Source organism: Halichoerus grypus, chromosome 13 (assembly GCF_964656455.1).
Source record: "Halichoerus grypus chromosome 13, mHalGry1.hap1.1, whole genome shotgun sequence".
Classification (NCBI taxonomy): domain Eukaryota; kingdom Metazoa; phylum Chordata; class Mammalia; order Carnivora; family Phocidae; genus Halichoerus; species Halichoerus grypus.
In genome coordinates this window covers 79,226,148-79,239,176 of record NC_135724.1, presented here as the reverse complement: position 1 = coordinate 79,239,176, position 13,029 = coordinate 79,226,148, and the positions used below count along the sequence as shown (strand labels likewise).

The 13,029-nt window shown below is 36.8% G+C and overlaps 1 protein-coding gene across 2 annotated transcripts in view; it reads right to left on the bottom strand.

Moving 5' to 3' along the window:
• The window catches only part of SPPL3 (signal peptide peptidase like 3), a 140,863-nt gene that overhangs the window by 34,332 nt on the left and 93,502 nt on the right, over window positions 1-13,029 (bottom strand). For both annotated transcript variants that reach the window (XM_036119693.2, XM_078060892.1), the window contains exon 2: window positions 10,071-10,148. In XM_036119693.2, coding sequence (XP_035975586.1) covers window positions 10,071-10,148 — 78 coding nt within the window. The remainder of the gene's footprint in view (window positions 1-10,070; window positions 10,149-13,029) is intronic.

The window sequence follows — 13,029 nt, the reverse complement described above, 5'->3', positions numbered from 1 at the left end:
AGGCAAATTGGAATTTTTTATCTTAATATTTTAAGAATACCATGTTTTCTGATCATTCTAATATTAGAAGAGGTGCAATGAAGAGGGGAATTCACTTGGTCAAGGTAAACACTACATGGTTGAATTGGATTTAAGCTAAATGTGTGTTCCTAGAAAATTCAGTGTTTTGGTTTTTTTTTAATAAATGGAACATTTTAAAAAGAGTTGATGGAATTAAATATATCAAGGAACTTGTCCACATACATTACAATGTCCATAACCATTCCCTAATAAATTCAGATTTCTGTATATAATGTTTTCTGAAGGTAGGACAGGTTAAGAGGTGGCTACAAGAGCAGTTCAAAAGATAACATGTCACATGCCGCACCACTGTGTGATCAACACACGTCATGACACTGTGGACCATGATGGAATTTGTTTCTATTAACCTGGTCTGACTTTACAACGATACACATTTAGTGTGAAAGGCAACACAATCATAGAAAGTGCATTTCTTATATTCTCTGCAGTCTCATTAACTTGATGACATTGTCTTCCTACAGTAGGTTTGGGTATAAGCAAATAAATTGAGTTTGCCATTAAATAAAGCATAGGTAAGTGCTTGTCTTAAAAAGGTAGTAGTTACCCTCCAGTTACAGAAGTTGCGTTCTTCCTTCATATAGCAACTTTATATAGGGATTATAGATAAACATAAATAATTATCTATTTAGAGAGATAGGATATAAAGTATATCTTCCTTTTGATTTTCTCTTAGATCTATTCAAACCTGTTATTTTTTTGTCTATGATTCCTGACAGGACAGAACTCAAGTATAAAGTGCTGTGGTTAGAAGTTTGTTCTCTCTCTGTCTCACTCACTGTTAATGCTCTTCTATAGTTTGTCAAACTTTTTGGGGACATGATGATTAAATGAGTGATTATGCTATTTTTTTCTGAGCAACTGGAAAGACTGAGAAGAGACAGGTGTCAGTTTAAGTAATATAGGAAATCTAGCAAAGCTCAGCCAAGGGATGGCAAACATAAGGGTTCCTAAATTGAGGATTTGCTTTGGCTTTTAGAATCTAGTTTTACACAGTATAGTTTTTCCTTCTGTACTTACAAACGTGAAAGCCTGGTGAGAAATAACCCGTACAATTAAAAAATCTTTTATCCTGTATTTTATGATATTCCCCCATGTCTTCACAGCTTTGAATAAAATGTGATAATTTCAATGAGTAAATAATATATTCTTGTGGTCTCAGAGGAGATATGAACATATATGGTTGGGTGGTGGGGGAGGGGGAAAAATAGAAACAGTTCTATTCAAATTCAGGAACATTTTTTGTGCATGTCCTATATGGAGGGTAGCATGAAAAGTGTATCATGGAAGCTAATGGAGAAAATTTCAGTAGTAGCTGGTGGTAAACCATCAAGGACAGCTCAAGAATAAAGACTGGAGCGGTGCCTGGGTGGCTCGGTTGGTTAATTGTCTGCCTTCGGCCTCGCACTGGGCTCCCTGCTTTGCGGGAGTCTGCTTCTTCTCTGCCCCTCCCCACTGCTCATGCTTGTGCACTCTCTCTCTCTAGCATGCTCTCAAATAAATAAAATCTTAAAAAAAAAAAAATAAGACTGGAGGGGAATTTTTTTCTTTTTAGCAAAAGAGAAAAACTCTTGAGAACTTCAGGAGAGTTTCAAATAGATTTGTAAAGGGTAAACAACCTATCAATGAATGGGCCCTGAAAATGCTACCAGCAATTAAGAACGACTTAGAAAGTCAGGAAAGAATCTGCACAAAGTCCGTCATGCAGGCCACCTGAACAGGCTCGGGCGTTGGGCCCCCATCCTAAGCCTAGTGAAGTAATCTTTCCCAGGTGATTTTCATGCACAGTAAGGCCTAAAGACCACTGCTGAAGAAAAAAAATTCACCCAGAAGAGGTTTATTTATTATTATTTTTTAAGATTTTATTTATTTATTTGACAGAGCAGGAGAGCACAAGCAGGAGAGAGAGGCAGAGGGAGAGGGAGAAGCAGGCTCTCCACTGAGCAGGGAGCCCGATGCGGAACTCGATCCCAGGGCCCTGGGATCATGACCTGAGCCGAAGGCAGTCACTTTACCAACTGAGCCACCCAGGCATCCCCAAAAAGAGGTTTATAAGAAAGCTTCTCATTCCTTCTGACTTTACTACCAGATCAATTTATTTGGTTCAGATTTGAGATTTTGTTATTGTTCTCAATAGCCAGCAGTAATAAAATACTTAGATCCCAGCTCCATCACTTATTACACTTGACTACTTAACATTTCTGGGCCCAGTTTCCTCACTTGTAAAATGGGAGTAACAATATCTATCTTGTTGAATTAATACAAGGATGAAATGATTTGACTTTATGTAAAGCCACTTAGCACCGTCACATAAATGCTCAGTAAAATATTAGCTGTTTTCTTCATCTTCATCACATTTTTTAATTCGGTCAATGTCACGGTAAAAAGATTATAATAACCAACAAAAATCACACATCTCCACCCAACCCCTCACAGTAAGTAACAGAAGTCAATTCACAACCATTAAAAAGCATCTCAACTGTAGAAAACCCAAATGGTAGGAGTCAGACAGCATATAGACTGGGAAGTATCATTCAGAACCCACAGGGTCTCAATGAAGAACTCTCTGTAAATATTTTCATCAAGGAATCTATGTCCAAATAAGTCACAGGCCAGTTCTTCATCCAGCTATCTCACGTTTATTTGAAAGCAAGAATTAAGGAAATTACTTTGCTACTAGTTTTACCTCACTGACTACTTCAAATTTCACTTCTGTTATCACAAAGACATATTTTTGAGAAGAGGCATACATAAAGCCCCTACATAATCCTAAGTCCTAAAAAGAATCTGTCAGGTTGAACTACATAAAACTGCCAATATTTGACAAGTTTTGACCTACCAAAGCAGTAACTGCAGTATTGCTTGTTCACTAAATACTCAAAAAGAAAAAGATGTGAAACTTTGTTTCTACTACTAAAATATACTTACAATTCCCTCTGGAAAGCTTAAAGAGAGACAGCATTACAAGTCAGAATAAATGACACTACTATCATTATAAATCATAGTAATACTCATAATTAATGAAATAACAATTTTCCAGACAGGGGTCTACAGAGGTTAAGTTTCTTGCCCCAAATTAAACAGTGGGAAGAGAAACAGAATCAACATCAGTCTCTTGACTAAGCTTTGTAATATCATGTTTCCATGAAAAGTCTGCTTCTTTTATTGAGCTTTCCATCTCAGAAATGGCATCATTACTGGATCCAGTTGTTTAGACCATAAACCTTGGAGTCTTCCTTGACTCCTCTCTCTCACACATACTATCCATTCTATCAGCAATCTTGTCCTAAATCCACTGACATTTCACTCCACCACTATTAGCCAAGGTAAGGCCATCATCATTTCTTGCCTGTACTAGGCCAACACTCTCCCAGTTTCCCTTATTTCACTTTTCCCTCTTACCCAACAAGCTATTTCTCATACAGAACCCAGAACAATATTTCTAAAACACAAACCAGATTATGTCACTTCCTGCTCTCAACCTTCTGTTGTAGGTTGATTTTTCCAACTGCACATGGAACATTCTTCAGGACAGATCATATGTTAGGCCATAAAACAAGTCTCAAATTTAAAAGGACTGAAATAATAAAAAGTATGTCTCTGACCACAACGGAATTGAATTAGGCTCTTAAAATTCCTTTCAACAGAGAGAATTTTGAAATATCCCCAAATAGTAGGAAAGTAAGCAACACACTTATAAAGAACCCATGAGTCAAAGAAAAAAAATCACCAAGGAAGTTAGAAAATATCTTGAATTGAATGAAATGAAATACAACATAACAAAATTTATGGGATGAAGTTAAAGCAATGCTTAGAGAGAAATTTGCAGCCTCAATTGCCTATGTTAAAAAAGAAGAAAGGTTTCAGATCAATAACTTCAGCTTCCACCTTAAGGAACTATGAAAAGAAGCACAAACTGGGGCGCCTGGGTGGCTCAGCCGTTAAGCGTCTGCCTTCGGCTCAGGTCATGATCCCGGAGTCCCGGGATCGAGTCCTACATCGGGCTGCTTGGCAGGAAGCCTGCTTCTCCCTCTCCCACTCCCCCTGCTTGTGTTCCTGCTCTCGCTATCTCTCTCTGTCAAATAAATAAAATCTTAAAAAAGAAGCACAAACTAAACCCAAAGCAAGCAGATGGAAGGAATAATAAAAATTAGAGTGGAGATCAATGAAATCAGAAAATAGAAAAAAAAATAAAGAAAAATTAATGAAACCAAAAGTTGTTTCTTTGAAAAGATCAACAAAATCGAAAAGCCTTTAGCTAGACTGACCAAGGGGGGGGGGGGGAAGACCAAAGATACAAATGACTACAAGAAAAAATTAAAGAAGGAACATCACTCACTACCGATCAATAAAAATTACATGAATTATATATGAACAATATGAACAAACTGATGCCAACAAATGAGATCATTTAGAAAAGATACACAAATCCTAGAAAGACACAAATTACCAAAACTGACTCAAGAAGAAATAGAAAATCCAAGTAGACTTAGAAGAAGAGATAAAATTGGTAATTAAAAATCTTCCCACGTGCAACCGTAAGAGAGTTGGAATGGTTGTACTAACATCAGACAATATAAGAGTTTCATGACAAAAATTGTTGCTAAAGAGTGACATTTTATCTCGATCTATTAGGAAAATAAAAAAATTGTAAACAGAAAGTGAAAAGACAAACCCACGAGCTAAGAGAAACTCTTTGCAAGCATTTATCTGATAAAGGACTTGTACCCATAATATATAAAGAATTCTCAGAACAACAATAAGAAGGTATACAATTTTAAAATGGGCAAAAGATATGAATAGACACTCTTCACTAAAGAAGACACACATATGGTAAATAAGCACATGAAAAGATGCTCAATACCTCATTAGTCACTAAGGAAATGCAAATCAAAACCACAGTGAGATACCACTTCGTATCCACCAAAACAGAACACAGTATCTATAATCAAAAGATAATAACAGAAATTGGAACCCTCATACATTGCCAGTAGGAATGTAAAATGATGCAGCTGCTTTGAAAAACAGTGGCAGTTTCTCAAAATGTTAAAAATAGAGTTGCAAAATAGATCCCAGCAATTCCAGTCCTGGTATCTACTCAAGAGAAATGAAAACTTATGTCCCAACACAAACTTGTACATGAATGTTCACAGCAGCCCAAATGTGGAAACAACCTAACTGTCTATCAACTAGATACATGGATAAACAATATATTGGGCAATAAAAAGGAATGAAGTACCAACACATGCTATAACATGAATAAACTTTAAGAACATTATGCTAAGTGAAAGAAGGCCGTCACAAAAGGCCATGTATTGGATGATTCTACTTAAATGGAAATTTCCAGAATAGGCAGATCTATATAGAGACAGAAAATAGATTAGTGGTTGCCTAGAGCAAGGGAGAAGGCAAAGGGGGAATGACTGCCAATGGATACAAGGTTTCCTTTGGGATGATAAAATTGTTCTAAAATTGGTGATAGTTGCACAATTTTGTAAATATACTAAAACCACTGAATTGTGCACTTTACATAGGAGAATTTTATCTATGTATATCTCAACAAAGCTGTTTAAAAAAAAACCCTACTAATAAAAAAAAAAAAAAAAGAAAGAAAGAAAAAGGAATAAAGTATTGAACCAAGTAGGAAAAAAACAAAACCAAAAAAAGCCTCCCACAATGGAAAGCCTGGTTTTAGACAGATAAACTCTAACAAATATTTAAAGAAGAAATAATACAATTCTAACACAGTCTTTTCAGAAAATGAAAGAGGAGGAAACACTTCCCAACTCATTCAATGAGGCCAATATTATCCAGGTACCAAAGTCATAAGACGACTGGTAACAAGAAAAGTACAGACCAATATCCCTCATGAATACAGACACAAAAATCTTTAACAAAATATGAGCAACATTTAGAAGAGTTATGTATCATGAGGTGAGATTTACCCCAGGAATACAAAGTTGGTTCAACATTAAAAAATTAATATACCTAGGGGCGCCTGGGTGGTTCAGTTAGTTAAGCGTCTGCCTTTGGCTCAGGTCATGATCCCAGAGTGCTGGGATTGAGTCCCACATCGAGCTCCCTGCTCAGTGGGGAGTCTGCTTCTCCCTCTGCCCCTCCCCTTGCTTGTGCTCTCTCTCTCTCAAAAATAAATAAAATCTTTAAAAAAATAAAAAAATAATAATATACCATATTAATAGAACAATGGATAAAAGCCACATGACTAGCTCAATAAATGCATGAAAATATATGACAAAATCCATTCATGATAAAAACTCTCCACAAACTAGAAACAGGAGGAAATTTCCTCACTGATAAAGGGCATTTATGAAAAACCTACAGCTAACACTGTACTTAATGGTAAACAATTAAATGTTTTCCCCTTAAGATTAGGAACAAAGCAAAGAAGGATGTGTGTTCTTTTCACTTTCTATTCAACACTGTACCGGAGGTTCTATCCTATACAATAAAGGGGAGGGGGAAGGAGGAGGAGGAAAAATTAAAGGCATTCAGATTTGAAAAGAAGAAACAAAATTGTCTTTATTTGCAGACATTATCCTGTGTGTAGAAAAACCTATGGAGTCTGTATAAAAAAAACGATTAGCACAATAAATGAGTTCATCAAAGCCACAGGATACCAGATCAATGTACAAAAATCAATGGCAAGTTCTACATACTTAGCAACGAAAAATCCAAAATGAAACCAAGAAAAAAATTCCATCAAAAATTACATCCAAAAAGAACGAAATACTTAGGAATATCAAAAAGAATGACATACTTAACAAAAGAAGTGCAAGCCTTGTACACTGAAAATTACAAAGAATTACTAAGAAAAAGTAAAGATCTAATAAGTAAATGGAGAAACATTCCAGGTCCCTGAACGAGAATATTAGGAGAGCCATTCTTCCCCAAATGATCTGTAGATCCACAATACCTACAAAATTCCAGCAGAATTTTTTTTTTTTGTAGAAAATGACCAGCTAAATCTAAATTTATGTGGAAATGCAAAAGATCCCAGAGTAGCTAAAATTCTGAAAAAGTACTAAGTTGTAAGACTTGCACGACTGGATTTCAACAGTTATTATAAAAGCTACGGCAATCAAGACACTGTGGTACTGTCCTAGGAGAGACATACAGACCAAAGAACAGAAATCAGCATCCAGTGATAAACCCTTACATTTATGGTCAACTGTGTTTTCACAGTGGCGCCGAGGCAATTCAATGGGGTAATGGATAGACTTTTCAATAAATGGTGTGGGGACAACTGGACAGCCATGTTCATAAGATGAATTTACATTTTACTTCATGCCACACAGAAAAACTAACTCACAATGAATTATGGACTTAAATGAAAGCAATAAAACTAGAAAAATTTTTAAAGAAAACATGAGAAACTCTTTGTGCCCATGAATTAGGAAACAATTTTTCACCAAAAACATGATACAAAAAGTTGGTAAGGTGGACTTTATCAAAATTTAAGACGCTTACACTATGAAAGACAGTATTAAGAAGATATAAAGGCAGAGACTGGGAGAAGACATTTGTAAATCCTATGACTAGACTTGTATCTAGAATATTTAAAGAAATGTTACAATTCAGTATAACAAAAGCAACCCAATTTAAAAATGGCCAAAGATCTGAATAGACATTTCACCAAAGAAGAAAAACATATGGCCAATAAGCACATGAAAAGATGGCTCAACATCTTTTCAACATTCTAATCTGCGTTATTAGGGAAATGCAATCAAAGCCAAAATGAGGTATCATTTCACATCCTAGTACTAAAATGGCTGTAATAAAAGAACAATAATGTGTGCTTAAAAAAAGCTCCAACCTGCTATGGTTTGAACTGTATAATTAAAAACGGTTAAAAATAGTAAATTTTATATTTTATCACAATAAAAAAATTTTTTACAGTCCTAATACTTAAAAAAAGATAGTAGTGAACAAAGTAGGAAAAAACAAAAATGATCTTCCCACAAAGAAAAGCCCAGCTTTAGATGGTATCACTGGTGAGTTCTATCATATACATAAAAAAGAAATAACACAATTTTGAATAATCCTTTCCAGGAAACAGAAGAAAACACTTCCAGACTTATTCAGTGAGGTCAATTTAAATGCCTTAAAGTATAAAAGACATAATGTACTGGACCAGAAGTATTAAGAACTGGGTTCCAATCCAGAGTTTGTTAGCAAACAGTTGTGTAATCTTTGTCAAGTTACTTCATCTTTTTGGGCTTCAGTTCCTCCATCTGTAATATAAGAGAGCTGACTAGAGAAATCCTTTCCATCTGTATAATTCTACATTTATTACATAAAATTTTGTTTAAAATTTGCCTAGTCATATAATTGATATAACCTTTCTGGAAAACAATATGGCCATATGTATGTAGTAAGAGCCAATTCACACTCTCTGACAAAGTTTTTCAACTTCTAGATAATTGTCTTAAGGAAATAATTTAACCAGCCAAAGAACACATAAAAAGATGGTCACTTTAGGGGCGCCTGGGTGGCTCAGTCGTTAAGCATCTGCCTTCGGCTCAGGTCATGATCCCAGGGTCCTGGGATCGAGCCCCGCATCGGGCTCCCTGCTCAATGGGAAGCCTGCTTCTCCCTCTCCCACTCCCCCTGCTTGTGTTCCTTCTCTCGCTTTGTCTCTGTCAACTAAATAAATAAATTCTTTAAAAAAAAAAAAGAAGATGGTCACTTTAACAATCCACATGTCCAATAATAGTGGAGTAAGACAGTAACACAAAGATATATCAAATTACTAAAAATTAGTATGAAGATTATGGAAAACATTTTTTGTTAGGTAAAAATGATCAGAATATAAATGATTTACATATGAAAATGTACACGGTATATAAATTATACACCAAACAAAAAGTCATTTCTACTAATGAAAGTAGTATCAGAATTTTGAGTCTAAAAGATTGTTTTTAATTACAAAGTAGTTTTTGAAATGTTGATACACTATATATTCAAAGAGAAAAAAATCAAAAACTTGTCCAAAGTATAGATATAAAATATCAAGATTATGTTGATAAGGTTCTAAATTGCTCTAGTTTGATTAATGCTTCCTAAGAGTGGTTATGAACCTAGGGCTCTCAGTAGAAATCTCAATGATTAAAACTTTCATCAGCTGATACCGGAATTATCAATAGTATTTTACCTATTCTACCCAGCGTTGAGATAAAGCCTAGAGGTCTGATTTTATCAAATACTCATTCAAGTACAGCTATAAAACTGGGCAGTTCAAAATCCTTACACCTGATTACTTCATTTATCACTGCCAACCCCTTTCAAGTTCTCTATTTAAAATTTCTCAGGCAGCCTTCATTTGTAAATATATAATCCACAAAACATCTGAGTTGTACAACCACTAAAGTTCCTCTCTCTCAAATAAGGAGGGAAAAGAAGAAGCAACTAGCTTCTGGATTTTCCTTTGTATTCCATTCCTAGGGCTGCCTGGTAGGACAGGGATTTCAAGAGGATCCAGTCTCAGCATTGCCAAGTTCAGTAGAGAGAATACTCGGTGAATGATCTTGGGCACAATCCTAGTAATAGTAGGTTGAACTGTATGAAATCATTTCTGTAGGTCAAAAGAGTAGACCATCGGTAACTGCATATGGCTCAACCAATGTCAATGCCTCTATATTAAGGAAAACTTTCTGTCCCCTTTCAAACTCTGTAGAATCACTGTCAAAGATTCTCTCCTTGATCTTTTCAATGAATACACTTATGTGAGTCATTATTTCCAGAACCAGAATTAAAGCAATTTTAAATTTTAATTTTTAAGCATTTTTTACACGTTTGCATTAAAATCAAGTATTTTAACAGCAGCCAACCAAAGAATAAGTATCAGAATTATTCCACTCTAACTCAATTCTTGTTAGTCATGTTTCTCTTCACAGAGCAGTAAGTTTTCACACTTTCAGAGCAATGCTTCTTCCACCTCCAACTGAAATCCATACATATTGAGAGAAACTCACCTGAAACTACCATAGACTATAAGTAGAATGGAAATCAGAAATGTAGACACTTGACTGGAATCCACCAGGGAATAGGCCCTAGAGAAATAAGAGGGGAAAAAAATTAGATCACATGCCACAAGTCCTCATGGAGTTTACAGTCTGGTGGAGTTTCATTATTATTTTTAAGTTAAAAAAAAAAAGTGTAAATTAGCACGAACAAAACAGCATAATTAAAATGAGATCTGCTTGTTTAATATAAAGAATACATGTGTAGGTTCACAGCTATTATTAGTTAACACACTCAGGATGTTAAATGATATCAATGTAAAAATCCCACCTCTCTATACCACATATGCCTACAACATCCACTCCCAATTTAAGAAGTACCAAAATATCTACCATCACTGTGCCAAAGGTAAAAGTCTCAGTGATTAAACTGTTATCAGTTTACATTTGAACTGTCAATAGTATTTTACTGCTTTTCCTCAGTGATGAGGTGAAACCTGTATCTCTCTCCTGAATTCCATTTCCATTTTTATAATTGCCCACTGGTTCTCCCCACCTGGGTGTCCTACAGGAGTTTTTCCAAGACAACAAGGTCCAAAATTAAAGTCAGTATTCTTCCCTTCATATCTGATCCTCTCAAGGAATGGAATCACGATTCCCTCAGTTCAAAGCCAGAAGTCGGCTGCATCCTTGACACCCCCTTCTCTTACTTCACACATGTAACAACAGTCAGCAAGTCCTGCAACTGCCACATCCCCAACTACCCCACTTCTCTGAATCCTACTGGCAATTCTTTAGCTCCCTTCTATAGCTTGACCAACAGAAATCTTGTGTGTAAGTCTGTCTCCAGGAGTTAACCCTTCATACTAATCATTCTTGTTAGGGATTTTCCTAAAACAAACTTCTCTTCATTTTTTCATTCAGCAAATATTTAATGATGCCTCTGTGCCAGGCACTCTGCTAGCAACTGAGGATACAATAACAAACAAGACTGTCTTGGACCCTCACTGAATGTTCTAAAGGAATAAAAAAAGTAAACTCCATTCTTTCCAAAGGAATGAAAACAAAAAGTTAACACAAGCAAGTGAATATAATCATGGAAAATGTCATAAAGGGGAGAGAGACAAGTACAAGGTCCTCTGAGAATACATAATAGGTGGATCCTATGGAAGAACTGGGCAGAGATGGGGGGCTTTCCTTAGGGGAATAGATGAATGAGTGAGATACAAGACACAATAATGGACTTGGTGATTGTTTACGGGAGCTAAGAAAGCATTCCCAGCTCTCTGCTGAGCAGCTGGTGGATGGCTGTATCATTAAGCATAAAAGGCAACATATGGAAGCAGATTCCTTGTATGTTGGGTTTTGGACTGTTGAGGAGATAGGTGGATATGTTTGTCTAGAGCCCAGAAGCAGCTCTAAGCCAAAGATATATATTGGGAGCTCATCACCTTCAACATGGTAATTGAAACCATAGGTGTGCGTGAGACTGCCGAGCAGTAATGAGAAGAGGACCTGGGAGGAAAGCCTGAGAAACTTCTAAAATATAAAGGCCAGGAAGAAGGAGAAGCTGCAAAACACACAGACACACCCCCCAAAATGAAAGAGAAAGAGGAAGAAAACCCAGAAAACCCAGGATAGCAGGGTGTGATGAAAGTGTTTCATACAGGCAGCAGGATCAGATGGGTGCCTGAATTTAAACCCTTGCTCTACCACTTACCAGTAGTTACTCAACCTAAGTTCAGCTCCTTCACCTATAAAATGTGAATAATGGCACCTACCTTAAATAGATATTAAACAATCAAATGAGGGGTGACTGGGTGGCTCAGTTGGTTAAACGTCTGCCTTCGGCTCAGGTCATGATCCCAGGGTCCTGGGATCGAGCCTCACATCGGGCTCCCTGCTCCACGGGGAGCATGCTTCTCCTTCTCCCTCTGCCCCTCCCCCTGCTTGAGCTCACTCTCTGTCAAATAAATAAAATCTTTTAAAAAAAAATCAAATGAGACAATTGCTATAATGAGCTGAATACAGTAAGTACTCAATTAATAATCATTCATTGTTAGTATTAGGAGGGAGAGGTCACCTGTGCTGAAGTCTGCAGAGATAGCAAGTAAGATAAAAACCGGTGTCCACTGGATTTATTTACCATGTAAGTCACCGGTGACCGTAGCAAGAACACTTTAAGGTGTGGTAGTGACAGGGGTCAGGTTGGAACTGGCTGAGAATCAGAATTAGGCAAATGGATACTGACATCTTTTTCAAAGGCACGAGGAAGGGAACAGCAGTGGGAGGGGAATGTAAGGAGAAGAAAAAAAATTGTTTTAAAGATTTACTTATTGGGGCGCCTGGGTGGCTCAGTCGTTAAGTATCTGCCTTCGGCTCAGGTCATGATCCCAGGGTCCTGGGATCGAGTCCCACATCGGGCTCTCTGCTCAGCGGGAAGCCTGCTTCTCCCTCTCCCACTCCCCTTGCTTGTGTTCCCTCTCTCGCTGTGTCTCTCTCTGTCAAATAAATAAATAAAATCTTTAAAAAAAATAAAATAAAATAAAATAAAGATTTACTTATTTGAGAGAGAGAGAGAGAGAAAGACTGCATGCACGTGCAGGGGGTGGGAGGGGCAGAGGGAAAGAGAGTCTTAAGCAGACTCTGTGCTGAGCGTGGAGCCCCATTTGGGGCTCGATCCCACGACACCCTGAGACCACAACCTGAGCAAAACCAAGAGTTTTGCCTTAACCGACTGAGCCACCAAGGCTCCCTGGGTCTGAATTTTTTTTTTTTTTTAAGACAGGAGATATTCAACCTTTTGTGTATGCTGAGTGGAAATTATCCCAGTGAGGAGGGAAAGACTAGTGAATACAGAGGAGAAGTTTCCTTTATCTTTCTAAAAAATAGGACACAGTGAAATTTCATGGTAAGATACTGTGATCTGTAGTGTCATTTTTTTGATCTTCAGTTTTTAGAGGCACATACT